The 14,674-nt window shown below is 49.1% G+C and overlaps 1 protein-coding gene across 10 annotated transcripts in view; it reads left to right on the forward strand.

Moving 5' to 3' along the window:
* TRIO (trio Rho guanine nucleotide exchange factor) overlaps positions 1-14,674 on the forward strand; it is a 371,525-nt gene that overhangs the window by 227,001 nt on the left and 129,850 nt on the right. For all 10 annotated transcript variants that reach the window (XM_030856581.2, XM_060295665.1, XM_030856580.2 and 7 more), the window contains 5 exons: positions 2,860-3,029; positions 4,053-4,227; positions 9,732-9,927; positions 11,727-11,893; positions 13,422-13,541. In XM_030856581.2, coding sequence (XP_030712441.2) covers positions 2,860-3,029; positions 4,053-4,227; positions 9,732-9,927; positions 11,727-11,893; positions 13,422-13,541 — 828 coding nt within the window. The remainder of the gene's footprint in view (positions 1-2,859; positions 3,030-4,052; positions 4,228-9,731; positions 9,928-11,726; positions 11,894-13,421; positions 13,542-14,674) is intronic.

Raw genomic sequence — 14,674 nt, forward strand, 5'->3', positions numbered from 1 at the left:
CCCAGAGAAAGAACACTTCTAAAAACTTTATGATTCTTATTATCAAAATTTATCTTACAAGAACAAAACTATAATAGTGGCGAACATGTTATTTTGAAGAAACATGTGTCGTCTTGTTGAACCTTCTCAGTAACTCCCTGGAGGAGGCGTTATTACCATGTCCATTTTACAGATGAGAATGCCGAGACACGGATCCAGGGAAGTTGCTCTAGGCCACACCCTAGGAAATGTTAAGTCAGGATTTGAACTCGGGCAGTCTGGCTTCAGAACCCACTCCTCGTAATCGTTATTCCATATTACAAGAAAAGTGTTTTTTAATTGTGGATAAAACACTTTTTAATTGAGATATCGTTGACATATTATTAGTTTCAGGTTTACAGCATAATGATTCAGTACTCCTATATATTGTGAAATGATCACCTTCCCATGGAAGATTTTTTGTGGGAAATATGAGAGCAAATTGGGAGATTCTTTATGGTCGTAATGCTTTCATCCTTCCTGTTATTTATAACTGCAGCAACCAGTTTCATGGGAATTTAGAGAATAAAACAAAACAAAATGAAAAACAGGGGTATGTTATTGATTGGACCCTTAATAGATGTGCAAGGTGTCAGTCCCTATTTGGTCTGTTGATGAATGGCGTTTTTTCATGTTGAAATGCGGTATCAGTGTGAAGTGTGACCAGGTCTGGAGGCCTCCTTTCTGATACCATACTGACTTTGCTCATAGGTTGGCGCTGCTAATAGGTTTGCCCATGTTGTTCAGGTCACTTCATCACCTATGGCCTCTTTTCCTTAATCTGTAAGATCACAGAGGTGAACCAGCCTCCGTCTAAAATGCCTATAATTAAAATCCTTGGATTGTATGAAATTTGATATCTTACAGAGATGGGTAAATAATACGATTCACATTGACATTTTAACATTTTTAGTAAAATTAACTCTTAGGACCCCAAGTACTTGACTAAAAGTAAGTTCTTTGCCAGCACTCGCCTTGATTTTAAATTTACCTGCCCTATTTAAATACTTATTGACCGAACAAGAGCCAGCTGGCAAGACTTTGTTTTCACCTGAATACATGTTTAACAACAAAAGAACTCTTGAAAGGTTAGCTTGGATTTGCCATCATTAGTCATTAGGGAATTGCTGATTAAAACCATAATGAGATACCCCTCATTTTGAATGGCTACAATTAAAAAGACGGACCACATTGGTATCGGTAATGATGTGGAGGGATTGGAGTTCTCAGACACTGCCAGGGGCAGCGGGGGCCGGGGAACGTGAAATGAGCCACTTTGGAAAACAGTTTGGCATTTTGTTAAAAAGTTAAACATACACCTACCATATGATCCAACCGCTCTGCACCTAGATGTGTACCTACAAGAAAGGAAAGCACAGGTGCATACGGAGACTATACACCAGTGTGCATAGCGGCTGTGTTTGTAATGGCCCCAAACTGAAAACAACCCAGATGTCATCAACATCTGAGTGGATAAATTGTGGCGTCGACACAGAATGGAATATTACTCAGTAACAAAGAGGAGAGAACTGTTGATATACGCAGTAGTATGGATGAAATCTCAAAATAATTATGTGGAAAGAAGCCGGACCAAAAAAAAAAGAGGACCTACTATATGATTCCGTGAATGTAATTCTTTTTTTAGAACATGCAAGCTAATCTGTAGTGGCAGAAAAGGCTGGTGATCGCCTGGAAGGAAGACAGAGGGAGGGATTACCAGGGGCACAGGAAGACTCTTGGGGTGATGGAGCTAGTCAGTGTCTTGATAGCGTTGATCTTTTCATGGGTTTACATGTGTCCAAACTTATCAAATATCAAAGTATTTTAAACTTGTGCCCTTTCTTCTGTGTCCGTCAGGCCTCAGTAAAGCAGTGGTGCTGTGTCAGCCACGAGGCCACGTGGCCGGCAGTGTCGGGGCCCCCTCTCTCCCCGCAGCTTGGGCAGCCGTCTGTAATGTACACATACCTTACTGTACGGGAGGTGATTATTCCATCCCCGCGGAAGCAGGAAGCCTTTTCTCCACGTACAAACCACTCCCAAGCCACCAGGGCCCTTTCAGTTTAATTAATTGTCCTTTCAGTTCACTGAATGGCTACCCAGGGACCTGGAAGAGGCAGTGGGCATCCCAGAAGCGGTCGAGGTGCTCTGTCCCCGCCAGGCTGGAAGCAGTCCTTGTCCCAAGTTGTCTTTGCCTATCCATGTGTGCGAACACCTTGTTAATGGTCATGGCAGTGAAGGTGATCACGTGTTTCCCGTATGTACTCCTGTCATCGAAGGAGTGACCTGTGTCCGGGTTGACCGTGGCCTGTGTTGGGAGTGGGGACCTGGCAAGAGCCGCATCCGAATCTCCTGCCGGGCGTGGTGATGGGTTGATTTTACCACGTTATATGTTTCCTTCCTTTTGAGGGATGTAAAGCCCCCTGTCTGAGCAGCAGTTTAATAATTAGTAATGGGCTGTCATGCTCTTGCTAAAAATAAAACTATGCCTCTGCTAAGTAAGAGTCAGAAGACTCATACAAGTATGCCCGTTACGTTTAGCAGACGTTCCAGCTGTTGGGATTTTTTTCTGTTTCCCCTTGCACTTGGGTTGGGTCTGGGAAGGACTGGGAATGGTCGCTGCCCTCCCCTTTCCTTTCTCTCCTTTGTGACAGTCCCCTCGGGCTCTCTGCCTGGTTGTTTCTTCGCTTCGCGTCCTGCTCTGTGTCCCACTGGCCGCCGGCCCCCCTGCCGCCCGCCTCCCTCTCAGCTCCCTGGGAACCGCTGCCGCCGGTCCCCTCCCGGCCCGGACCCCCCAGCCCCGGGGAAGTGGGAAGGGCCGGGCTCACAGCACTGTCCCCGCAGCTGTGGACATGGCTGGAGGAGCTGCAGAAGGAGCTGCTGGACGACGTGTACGCCGAGTCTGTGGAGGCCGTGCAGGACCTCATCAAGCGCTTCGGGCAGCAGCAGCAGACCACCCTGCAGGTGACCGTGAACGTGATCAAGGAAGGGGAGGACCTCATCCAGCAGCTGAGGTGGGCCACGCCCCATCCCCGTCCCCCGTCCCCGCGCGGACGCTCTGAGATCTGCGGGGGGGCTTCCCCTCCCCCTCACTTTTTGGAACAATTAGCTATAATCCTCTGTCCAACTAGGCAGAGAACGAATAACAACCATGCATGCAAAGGAGACCAACATCACTCTCTCTCTTTTCTTTTCTCTTTTTCTCTCTCACAGTGTTTTTCACTCTTATGATTTTTCTCATTATGGCATTGACTAATACGCCTCCCCAGGATTCAGGTCTTATTAATATTTCCTTTTAACAGCTGCCTAGAAATTACTGAAATTTCTTTACAAACCAGATGAATTTAGACCTCCCAGGACTGCGTCCTTCAGGCCCTGAGCAACCTGCTTTTTTGCGGTGAGGTGGGCGTCACTCCTCTCAGACTCCAGGCTCAGCAGGCCTGGCCTCGGGTGGCACCAGGTGACACTCAGGTGCTCCTAGTGGCAGGAAGTGGGGAGGCAGGCTGGGGCAGAGAGCATATCCCTATCCTTGGGTCACAGGGAACCATCACGTAAATTCAGCGCCCCTGCTGGATCCCTCGGGGTGGCTTATCTCATCGCCCCTGACAACTTCCCGTGATGCTCGCTTTTCTGAGAGTCCGGCAGACTTCCTCGACGAAGGCTCAGTTGGCTGCATTACAGCTTAACCCCACAGCTGACGTGGCTCCACCATTTGTAGTGAACGGATGCCATCTGTTCTCTACTTACGGAGAAAAGTGGCTGAAGATGAAACTCTACGACATGATTCACGTGACTGTTAGCCTTCTTCTAAGAGAGCGGCTGTGAAAAAGTGCAGAAGGAGTTCCTCAGCGTATGCTGAGATCCAGGGAGGAAGGCCCGGCTTGTCTGGCGGGAGGGGCGGCTTATTCCGTGTTCCGAGCGGGGCAGTCCCGCTTCCCGCCGGCTTCTTCCCCGAGGCCCCAGCCGCCGGTTCTGGCCTCCGGCAGGGTGAGACTCTCCCATCCAGTTCCTGTTTGTCCCTCTCCGCCCCTTCTCAGGGACTCCGCCATCTCCAGCAACAAGACCCCACACAACAGCTCCATCAGCCACATCGAGACGGTGCTGCAGCAGCTGGACGAGGCCCAGGCCCAGATGGAGGAGCTCTTCCAGGAGCGCAAGATCAAGCTCGAGCTCTTCCTGCAGCTGCGCATCTTTGAGAGGGACGCCATCGACGTGAGTGTCCCCCCCGCCCCGCCCACCCGGTCCTGCTCCCAGAGCTCCAGCACCCCTCCTCTGCCCCTCGCCTACTGCCCCAGCCTCTGCGCCGGGAGGGGGAGGGGGAGGGGAGGGGAGCGGGGAGGGGGAGGGAAAGAGCGGCTCCTCCCAGCTCGGCCCTGGGAGATGGGGCCTGGCTCTGGGGCAGGCAGGTGGGCAGCGGGACAGACACCACACAGCAGGACAGCAACGTGAGCGAGCTTTGAGAGTGGATCCAGGCAGGGCTTCTACAAACAGGGCCACCTTGTCACCTTGGCTTGTTCATCCTTGATTGGACCCCTCAAAGCAGTCCCCTTGTCCTGGAAGCGGAAGCGCAAGCTCAGGGCAGTGATGCTCTTCCTCCCTCCTTCCCTCCCCCCCGCCATTCCTCTCCCTTCAAGAGTGAGTGTTCCCAGAGCCTGTGGTCATAAGCTTGTACGTCCCAGGAAACCCCGTTTTTCCCCCACAGAAGTGTTCTCAGGCGATCTGTAATTCTTACCTAAAGATTGACTTTTGCACCTTATTTGTGACTAGGAGAAAGAAGGACAGGTTTCTTAAGAGGGCGGTTCTTAATTCTCTGCCAGGCAAGATCTTTTATTTTTGAACTTGGTGAAGTACAAGCAGAAGTAAGTATAATTGGATGACGCTGAATCTGTGTGTGAAATATGATAAAAGGAACCAAAACTCCGTGGGTGAGCCTGGCTTCCTGGAGCCAGTGGGCTTCATGCCGCTGCTGGCAGGGACCTGCTGCCTGTCCAGGTACCTCCAGGCACCCCAGGTGGCCCGTGCCTGGCAGCCAGAATCTGTAGAGCCTGCTGTCTCCATATCTATCACTTGTCCTGCGTTCGGAACAGGGCCTTGAGGGCAGTGGGGTCTGGACCGAGGCGCCACCGAAGGCAGGGGGATGGCAGGGCTGCCGCAGCTCAGGGGGACCGTCTGCCCGAAGTGGGCCTTGGAGCTTGTCCCTCGGTCCCGCCCCGAGTGGTGGTTTGGTGTGTGTGCCTCTCACAGGGGCCTTTGGTTGCCTGCTTGTCTAAACTTCCATCAGTGTTTTCATTAAAGAAAGGCCGTCTTGGCTGTTTCATTGTCATCACTGGTTGATGACAAGAATGGAGTCAAACCCTGCACATGTTGCCTGGTAACAGCTACTCAAGGGCTCTGGTCTTAACCTTCCCATCCACGTGGAGCCACATGAAGAAGAGGTGCGCTGGTCTCAACTCACGGTGCCGCGCCACAGCTGCCAGTTTGCAGCGTTTGGGGGTAGCCAGGGTCACGGTGCATCATTGGGGGGTAGCCAGGGTCAGGGCGCATCATCGGGGGGTAGCCAGGGTCAGGGTTCATCGTCGGGGGGTAGCCAGGGTCAGGGTTCATCATCGGGGGCTAGCCAGGGTCAGGGTTCATCATCGGGGGGTGGCCAGGGTCAGGGCACATCATTGGGGGGTAGCCAGGGTCAGGGTTCATCATCGGGGGGTAGCCAGGGTCAGGGCGCATCATCGGGGGCTAGCCAGGGTCAGGGTTCATCATCGGGGGCTAGCCAGGGTCAGGGTTCATCATCGGGGGGTAGCCAGGGTCAGGGCGCATCATCGGGGGGTAGCCAGGGTCAGGGCGCATCATTGAGGGGTGGCCAGGGTCAGGGTTCATCATCGGGGGGTAGCCAGGGTCAGGGCACATCATTGGGGGGTAGCCAGGGTCAGGGTTCATCATCGGGGGGTAGCCAGGGTCAGGGCGCATCATCGGGGGGTAGCCAGGGTCAGGGTTCATCATCGGGGGCTAGCCAGGGTCAGGGTTCATCATCGGGGGGTAGCCAGGGTCAGGGCGCATCATCGGGGGGTAGCCAGGGTCAGGGCGCATCATCGAGGGGTGGCCAGGGTCAGGGCGCATCATTGGGGGGTGGCCAGGGTCAGGGCTCATCATCGGGGGGTAGCCAGGGTCAGGGCACATCATTGGGGGGTAGCCAGGGTCAGGGCGCATCATCGGGGGGTGGCCAGGGTCAGGGCGCATCATCGGGGGGTAGCCAGGGTCAGGGTTCATCATCGGGGGCTAGCCAGGGTCAGGGCGCATCATCGGGGGGTAGCCAGGGTCAGGGCGCATCATCGGGGGGTAGCCAGGGTCAGGGCGCATCATCGGGGGGTAGCCAGGGTCAGGGTTCATCATCGGGGGGTAGCCAGGGTCAGGGTGCATCGTTGGTGGGCATCCAGGGTCAGAGTACATTATTGGTGGTCAGCAAGGGTCAGGGTGCATCATTGGGGGCTGGCCGGGGTCAGGGTGCAGCGCTGCATGAACGGAAGAGCCAGCGTGGCTGCCTTCCTCTCAACCTCCACTTCGTAGGAATTGCTCCTGGTGACTTAGCTGCTTACTGAATAGTTTCGATCAAGAAACACAGAGCAATCAGAAGTATTATTGGAAGTTTTCTTTCCAGGACATTTTGATATTTGAAATAAAATATTGGCTTTACTTGTATTAATGTTACCGCAAAGGGAAAAAAATTTTTTTTATTGTATTTCTACTTTCATAAAACTACTGTTTTAAAACGTAGATCAGGAACCAAAAACATACATTTTCCCCACATGATAGCCACAGAGTTCCACATGGCCTCAACAAAGCCACCGCTCTCGGCCAGGGATAAGGTCTTTCCTAAGCTGGGAACGTAACCCTGCAGTTCAGTCACAGACCAGCTAAAATATAGTTTAAAAGCTTTTAAATGTCACAGCCTGAGAGCCTCTGTTCTCTGGAGTAATCCTGAAAATGTGAAAAGCTGAGCAGTTTAGGCTCTGCAGGGATTTCCTCTCCTGTCTGGGAAGATGCCCCCTCGGACTGCCCATAGGAGGCATGGAGTTATCTTTGTGGCAGAAATTCATCTGTTACCTGGTCAGTGAGAAAAACCCCCCGTATCACTTGTATTTCAGTTGAAATAGCATTTCCATCTCTCAGAAGTGGAGCAGGGTTTCTTATGGCTTAGAATATTGCGATTTCAGTCTCCAAATATTCCCTATAAAATCTGCTGTGTTGGTCTAAAAAGAACAACAAAAGCCTTACACTAGCATCTTGTGACAGTTTAGTTATGGAGAACAGTCATAACTATCTGCATTTAGAAAGGAAAACAGACTTGCTAAAAGTTCGGGGCTACATTAAAAAAAATTGTGTCAAAGTTATTTCTTCAAAGAATCTCTGTTCAAAAAGCCCCCTTTCTGGAGCTTTGTTTGTGCCACAGATTTCTTTTCTTGGCTTGTGTGGTTATTAACGACGCTGAACGTGAGGGCAGGATTTTTCCTGATGATCCTGGATCCTGACCATCGCCAGCGTTTCTCTGTGCTCAGTGAGTGTTTTTGAATCCTGCTGCTTTTAGCACATCGACCTTTGTTTATTGTCCATTTCTTGAGTGTTTTTTGAGCCTAATGTTGTCTCCATGAGGCACTGTCGCTGAGTCTGTAACTCACCACCACACCTAACTCTCTTCTCCCTCAGTGTCAGAAAACAAACAAACATTAAGAGAGAAAATTCCTGGACTCCCCTGGTGGTGCCGTGGTTAAGAATCCGCCTGCCAATGTAGGGGACACGGGTTCGATCTCTGGTCCGGGAAGATCCCACATGCCGTGGAGCAACTAAGCCCGTGTGCCACAGCTACTGAGCCTGCGCTCTAGAGCCCGCGAGCCACAACTACTGAGCCCACGAGCCACAACTACTGAAGCCCGTGCACCTAGAGCCCATGCTGCACAACAAGAGAAGCCCGCGCACCGCAGTGAAAAAAGTAGCCCCCACTCACCACGACTAGAGAAATCCCATGCACAGCAGCAAAAGACCCAACGCAGCCAAAAATAAATCAATAAAATTAATTAATTAATTTAAAAAGTTCCCCTTAGAATAGAAATAGAGATTAAAGTTATGGTAATTTCCTTCCTTTTAAAAAATATTTTTCTCATAGCCTCTTGGTTTGTGTCTAACTTGGCGTTGTTTAAAATGATTACTTTATAAATTGATATAACTTAATAAATTAATATAATGTGCACATATATTATGGAGACCAAGTAATAAAAGGAAGAAATCAGGAAGATTTGGGCAATAGGAATTTGGAGAAGCCTTAAGATGTTTATTACTTCCCATCTCCCAGCTGGATTCTGTGTAAACTCTCTCACATTCTCAAATTCTCAAACTAATTTCCTTACAGCTCCTGTGGACAAAGTCAATGAGGATCCATGGGAAATGCTATTTCATTGAAGTGTGGAGGATAATATTCTTTCATAAGAAGTTTTTCTCCTCCTTTCTGGATTTCATAATTTTTGGTCTTAGTTTTTAAAAAGTATAGCATGAAAGTTTTCAAACTACACAGAAGTAGCGAGAATAGTACAATGACCTTCCAGATGCCTGTCCTGTAAATTCAACATGAGTTTGCCCCTCTTACGTCAAGTATCCTCTTGCTATTGCTGTGCTGTAGTGTTGCAGAGGAAATCTTTGCCAGCTGATCATGTTTCTGTCCTAAAGGCTTTGTGAATATCTCTAAAAAATAGGCCATTTTCTTGCATGACCACATCCTAAGCACCCCGCCGTTAAGAGTGATGCTTTGGTGTCTGCTAATACCCAGCCTCTGTTCAGATTTCTGCAAGTACTGCAGAGAAGAGGCACGTGGGGTCTGCCCCTGCGTTTGGTGGTTAGCCTTTTCATCTAGAATCCTCCCCCCATCCGCCCTTCTCTTTTTCCCGTGTTGTGACTTGTTGAAATAACATTCAGTTGTCAGAGGAACCAGGTCCCACGTTTTGCATTTTCTCACTTGATCTCTGGTAGGCTGTTTAACTGCTGGTCTTTCCTCGGCATTTCCTGTAACCTTAGAAGGCAGATGGGAAGACCCAGTCAGGTTCGGGTTCATTTTGGTACCAGAAGCTGCGCAGGTGGCTCAGCATGGTTGCTCCTGTCAGGAGGCGTGTGCTGTCTGGTCCCGCATCTGCAGGGATTCTGTGGGCGGTCTTTGGGGCAGGAGGTGCAGCCTGGTCCCCGTCAGCCTCTTGGGATAGTTCACTGGGCGCTGATGACTTTTACCTCAACAGGTGTTGTAGTAGTAGTTTTTTTTTTTTTGGTTACAAAGAAGTTTTTTAATTTTATTATTTCTACATTTAATAGCTAGATTTAACTGTAAAGAGGAACTTTCCTTCATCGTTGTGTGCTTAAATAATTAATTTACTCCTTTAAGAGTCAATTTTGTGGATGAAGGTTGGTGCCCTTTAATCAAAACCAAAGAGCTTTTCATTAATTTCTGGCTTTTTAGATCTTTTTTTAACATCATTAGGAATTAATGGACTTTTGTGTATTCTGTGTATTTTATTCAATTGTGGTAAATTTTTTTAGGGTCTAATGGTCCCAGTCACCTGGCTCCTGTGTCCTTTTGACACAGTCACCTTATTCTCTTCCTTCCCTACCTGGCACAGTGAGACGTCACAGCAGATATTTATTTTTTAAGTCTTGGTCCTAAGCAGATAACTTTCCTATGTCAGATCATCTCAGACCTTGAGTCTTGGAACGACGAGCTTTCTCAGCAAATGAATGACTTTGACACGGAGGACCTCACAATAGCAGAGCAGCGCCTGCAGCACCACGCGGACAAGGCTCTGACCATGAATAACCTGACCTTCGACGTCATCCACCAAGGGCAGGACCTCCTGCAATATGTCAACGAAGTGCAGGCCTCTGGTGAGCAGCGCATTCCGCCCTGGGACGGGTCTCGTGTCCCCGCAGGAGCGCATCCGGTTCCTTTCAGGGTGTGCGCAGGTCCCTTACCCCTGTGATTGAGGTGTTATAAATACCTGCTCTCTGAAAGGAAACGTTTTGCTTTCTTTCACCCACATAATATGAGCACATTTAATATTGACTAGTGTACTTACTCTTAATATTCCTGCATGTTATTTCAAGTGGCACGAACTTTAGTTTTACAAATTATATATTGTTGGATCTCCACGAATGAAATGTAAACCCCAAGAAAATATTTTCATGTCCTTTATTTTTTTCTTAGTTTTATATTTTACCAGCAGATGTCACTATAGGCTCAAAAACGTAGAGGGAACTGTAGTGTTAGAAACTTAGCAACAACCTGTGTCCTACGTTACTCATTTTACACAAGTCAAACTAAATGCTTCCTCAAGAGTGAACGGGTATACAGTGGATAACAACGGAAACAAACCGAAGTTTGTGCATTTAAAAAGGACTCACTTTCACCAGATATCAGTGTAGGAGCAGAAGTAGATTGATAGGAAACGGGTTTGCTTTGATTAGCTGTATGTTATATTTGGCTTTGGACCACATCGAATTTATCCTCTGAGACATGCTCCGAGGCAGGCATAAACCTCCTCTGCTGCCTCTGACCTCCTCAAACGTGGCCTTCACAGTAATGGCTTGACCCGGCGCCGGGCAGGTAGTTCACAAATGCAGCATGTACGTCATGCTCCCTTAAGAACAGGTTGAGTTACGGTTTTCTCAGGGTATATGCCCAGTAGTGGGATTGCTGGGTCGTATGGTAGTTCTGTTTTTAGTTTTTTAAGGAAACTCCATATTGTTCTCCATAGTGGCTGTATCAGTTTACATTCCCACCAGCAGTGCAAGAGGGTTCTCTTTTCTCCACACCTTCTCCAGCATTTATTGTTTGTAGATTTTTTGATGATGGCCATTCTGACCTGTGCGAGGTGATACCTCATTGAGTTTTGATTTGCATTTCTCTAATGATTAGTGATGTTGAGCATCCTTCCATGTGTTTGTTGGCAATCTGTATATCTTCTTTGGAGAAAACCATAATTCAAAAAGAGACCTGTACCACAATGTTCATTGCAGCACTATTTACAACAGCCAGGACATGGAAGCAACCTAAGTGTCCATCGACAGGTGAATGGATAAAGAAGATGTGGCACATATATACAATGGAATATTACTCAGCCATAAAAAGAAATGAAACTGAGTTATTTGTAGTGAGGTGGATGGACCTAGAGTCTGTCATACAGAGTGAAGTAAGTCAGAAAGAGAAAGACAAATACAGTGTGCTAACACATATATGTGGAATCTTAAAAAGTACAATGGTTCTGTTGAACCTAGGGGCAGGACAAGAATAAAGATGCGGATGTAGAGAATGGACTTGACACGGATGGTGGGACGAAGCTGGGACGAAGTGAGAGAGTGGCATGGACATATATACACTACCAAATGTAAAATAGATAGCTAGTGGGAAGCAGCCGCATAGCACAGGGAGATCAGCTCGGTGCTTTGTGACCACCTAGAGGGGTGGGATAGGATGGGTGGGAGGGAGACGCAAGAGGGAGGGGATATGGGGACATATGTATATATATAGCTGATTCACTTTGTATACATATAGCTGATTCACAGAAACAAACTAACACACCACTGTAAAGCAATTATACTCCAATAAAGATATTTTTTAAAAAACAAAAAGAAAAGAACAGGTTGAAGTGCTGTTTGAATTCCGGGCCTCCCTTCAATGTCCGCAGGCGTGGAGCTGCTTTGCGACAGAGACGTAGACATGGCCACCCGGGTCCAGGACTTGCTGGAGTTTCTCCACGAGAAGCAGCAGGAGCTGGATTTAGCAGCCGAGCAACACCGGAAGCACCTGGAGCAGTGTGTGCAGCTCCGCCACCTGCAGGCCGAAGTGAAGCAGGTAAACGAATGTGCGGAGTGAAGGGGACCCAGCCGACAAGCGAGCGCTCGATGAGTGCTCTCCTGGTAGCTCGGATGTGTAAGCCTTGGGGCAGATTGTCCCTGATCAGAACACAGCTGTCCTGGTGTAGAATACAACACCCCCCCGACACACCACAGCTAGCGTGTAAAACTGAGCCAGTGCCTGGGCAGCTCTGTGTTTACTCTGGAGTGGAAAAGCCTTCGTCACCCAGCAACTGGTCACTTGAGAGTCACCTCCACTTAGCTTGTTTTGTTATTGGTTGTCTCTTGCCTGAAACCCTGACCACGTTGCTTCCCGGGCTGAATAACTATATGATTGATTTTTTTCCCCCAAATAGACTGTTATCAGTCTGGCCGGGATCACAGGCTGTGTATGGCTTGGGTCTTCTTGTGTTCTCAGGATACGATACTCCCATCTCCCAGATGGCATGGCAAAATACAAATGGGACATTTGGAGGAGATTGCTTTTGGCTCAGTGCCAGTGGGATTCCACGCATGTGCATATTTAGCATGTCTGTTACATTTTATCACGTGAGCAGGGAAACCATGGAAGAATGGCTTTCTGGGATTCTTGTAGTTGTGTAGAAAGGCATCTGTTTGTTTGATTGGAGGGGCTTAATGGTTGCCAAATGGCTGTTGTAGCCCCAGCTATCACCTCCACATTCCAGGTATCAGGAAGGGAAAAGCATATCAAGAAAGAGGCAGCACCTGGATCAGAAAAGAAATGTGTTCCCCAAATGGCCCAGAAGCCCCTGCTTTGATCTCAGTGGCTAGAATTGTGTGGTATTTGCAACCAAGCTGTCATAGGAGCTGAGAACTGGCTTTATTTTAAGCTCTTTCCCAAGTCGGGATTTTCTGAGTAAAGGACATGAAGACACTAGGTACTGGTTAAGTAACCAGCAGTTTCTGCCACAAATGATTACCCAGAATGACCTTCCACATCCCTGTGGCTTCCATGGTCAAAACTGACTTCTCATTCTGTGATGCTAAGAATCTGGTGGTGTGGCCCTGAGCATTAGCCAACAGCTAAATTCATCCTTGGGTCAGTGTGCTGTCTTAACACTGACTCTAAAGTGGAAAGTACATTAGTGACATCAAAACAGTTCCCTTGTCAGGCACTTTGCTAATTCTGCATGTCCACGAGGCCTAAAAGGAGTGAAAGATACATATGTTTGAGTATCAGGGAATTCTTTGCAATCGTAGGTTTCCTCGTATGTGATCCTCAGTCTGGTTTGACCTGTGGACTGATGATCAATCCTCCGGACCCTCCACCTTTTCCAGCTCCCACTTGAAACTAAACATGATAGAATTAATTTTAAAATGCAGCACTTAACGATCAGATACCAGGGAAGGGTAGCAGGCTGTTGCCAGTAGGATCACGAGGAAATCCCTGCTTCGCAGGTAAGTGAGCAGCTCGACCGCCGAGCACTCGGACTGCGTCACTGCTGGTCCATGGCCTGGATGCCCCAGAGGGGCTGCTGCATGGAGTTCCCTGTGTCGTGTTTCAGGTGCTGGGCTGGATCCGGAACGGAGAGTCAATGCTGAACGCCGGGCTCATCACGGCCAGCTCGTTGCAGGAGGCGGAGCAGCTGCAGAGGGAGCACGAACAGTTCCAGCACGCCATCGAGGTGCGGACGCCCAGCCTGGCCCCGGAACCCGGCCTCTCCAACCTCAGGACCAGCCTGTTAAGTCCCCTCACACGGCACTGACCCTGGGAGCCGAAGGGGGTTTAGTGGAAGCCCAAACGGCTGCGCTTACGAGCCTGCAGTTCGTTACAAGAGGGGGAAGCAGTCTGGCAACTGCAGTGATGGGAGGCTGTCCATGCCCACCAGGGCGGCCTTACCGCAAGGGTCCCAGAGGCCGGGGGTGGCTCTTGCTGTCCCCTTGCTGTCAGGGCCCTGGCAGGATGCACCTCACCTGTCGGGAACATCTCGGCACCAGGGAGCCCGAGCTGGGGTCTCAGCTGAGGTTTTTCACATTTTGCTGATGTTATAGGCACAGTTGCTGCTGTGTAACTGGTCTTGAAAAATCAGGGCACTTGGGGTGGCTCTTCAGGACCGGGTGCCAATCACCAGTTCCCTTTCTCCCATAAACAGTGCTGTGCACAGAGCTCCTGTGACCCTGGGGAAAAGCAGCGTCCCTCACCAGAGGGTTTTGTGCCTTGACGGGGTCAGTGCTGTGCCGGGACTTGAGCAAAATGGCTCGTCCAGTCACTCTCACAGCATATGGATTAATTCATTTTAGAGTATTTTTGGAGGGTGGAGGAGTTAATGATTGTGACGGGTGGTCTCAAGGCAAGTCAAGGGAAAGAGAGCATTTGATTATAGAAAACTTGTTTCCTGCTCTAGTTACATACATATTCTCAGCCAGAGATGAAAACCAAAGAAATTACCATTAATGTCTTCCCTAGATTAATTTACTCACTATTCAGCGCCAGTGGACAGACACTAACACTTCTCCCTGAAGCCCAGACTCTGGGTGAATCTTGTGAAAATCGTACCCTGTGCCAAGTGCCTTCTAGTAATTAAATCACTGATGCGCCTCACCGTCTGGGTAACGGACAGGATTACGCTGGGTACGGTGTTTTATGGGGCCATTAGTACCACTTCAGGTGAAATGCAAAATTTTGCCATTGTTTAAAAAAAGAGAAAGCTCTGTGTCCACAGAGACCCATGTGCTTCCCCCTGACGGCTGCCCTGCCGGGCCCTCTGGTTTCCCCGAGGACCCTGACCTCAGCCCCTCACAGAAGCTTCCAGTGAGG

Source organism: Globicephala melas, chromosome 3 (genome assembly GCF_963455315.2).
Source record: "Globicephala melas chromosome 3, mGloMel1.2, whole genome shotgun sequence".
Taxonomy (NCBI): Eukaryota; Metazoa; Chordata; class Mammalia; order Artiodactyla; family Delphinidae; genus Globicephala; species Globicephala melas.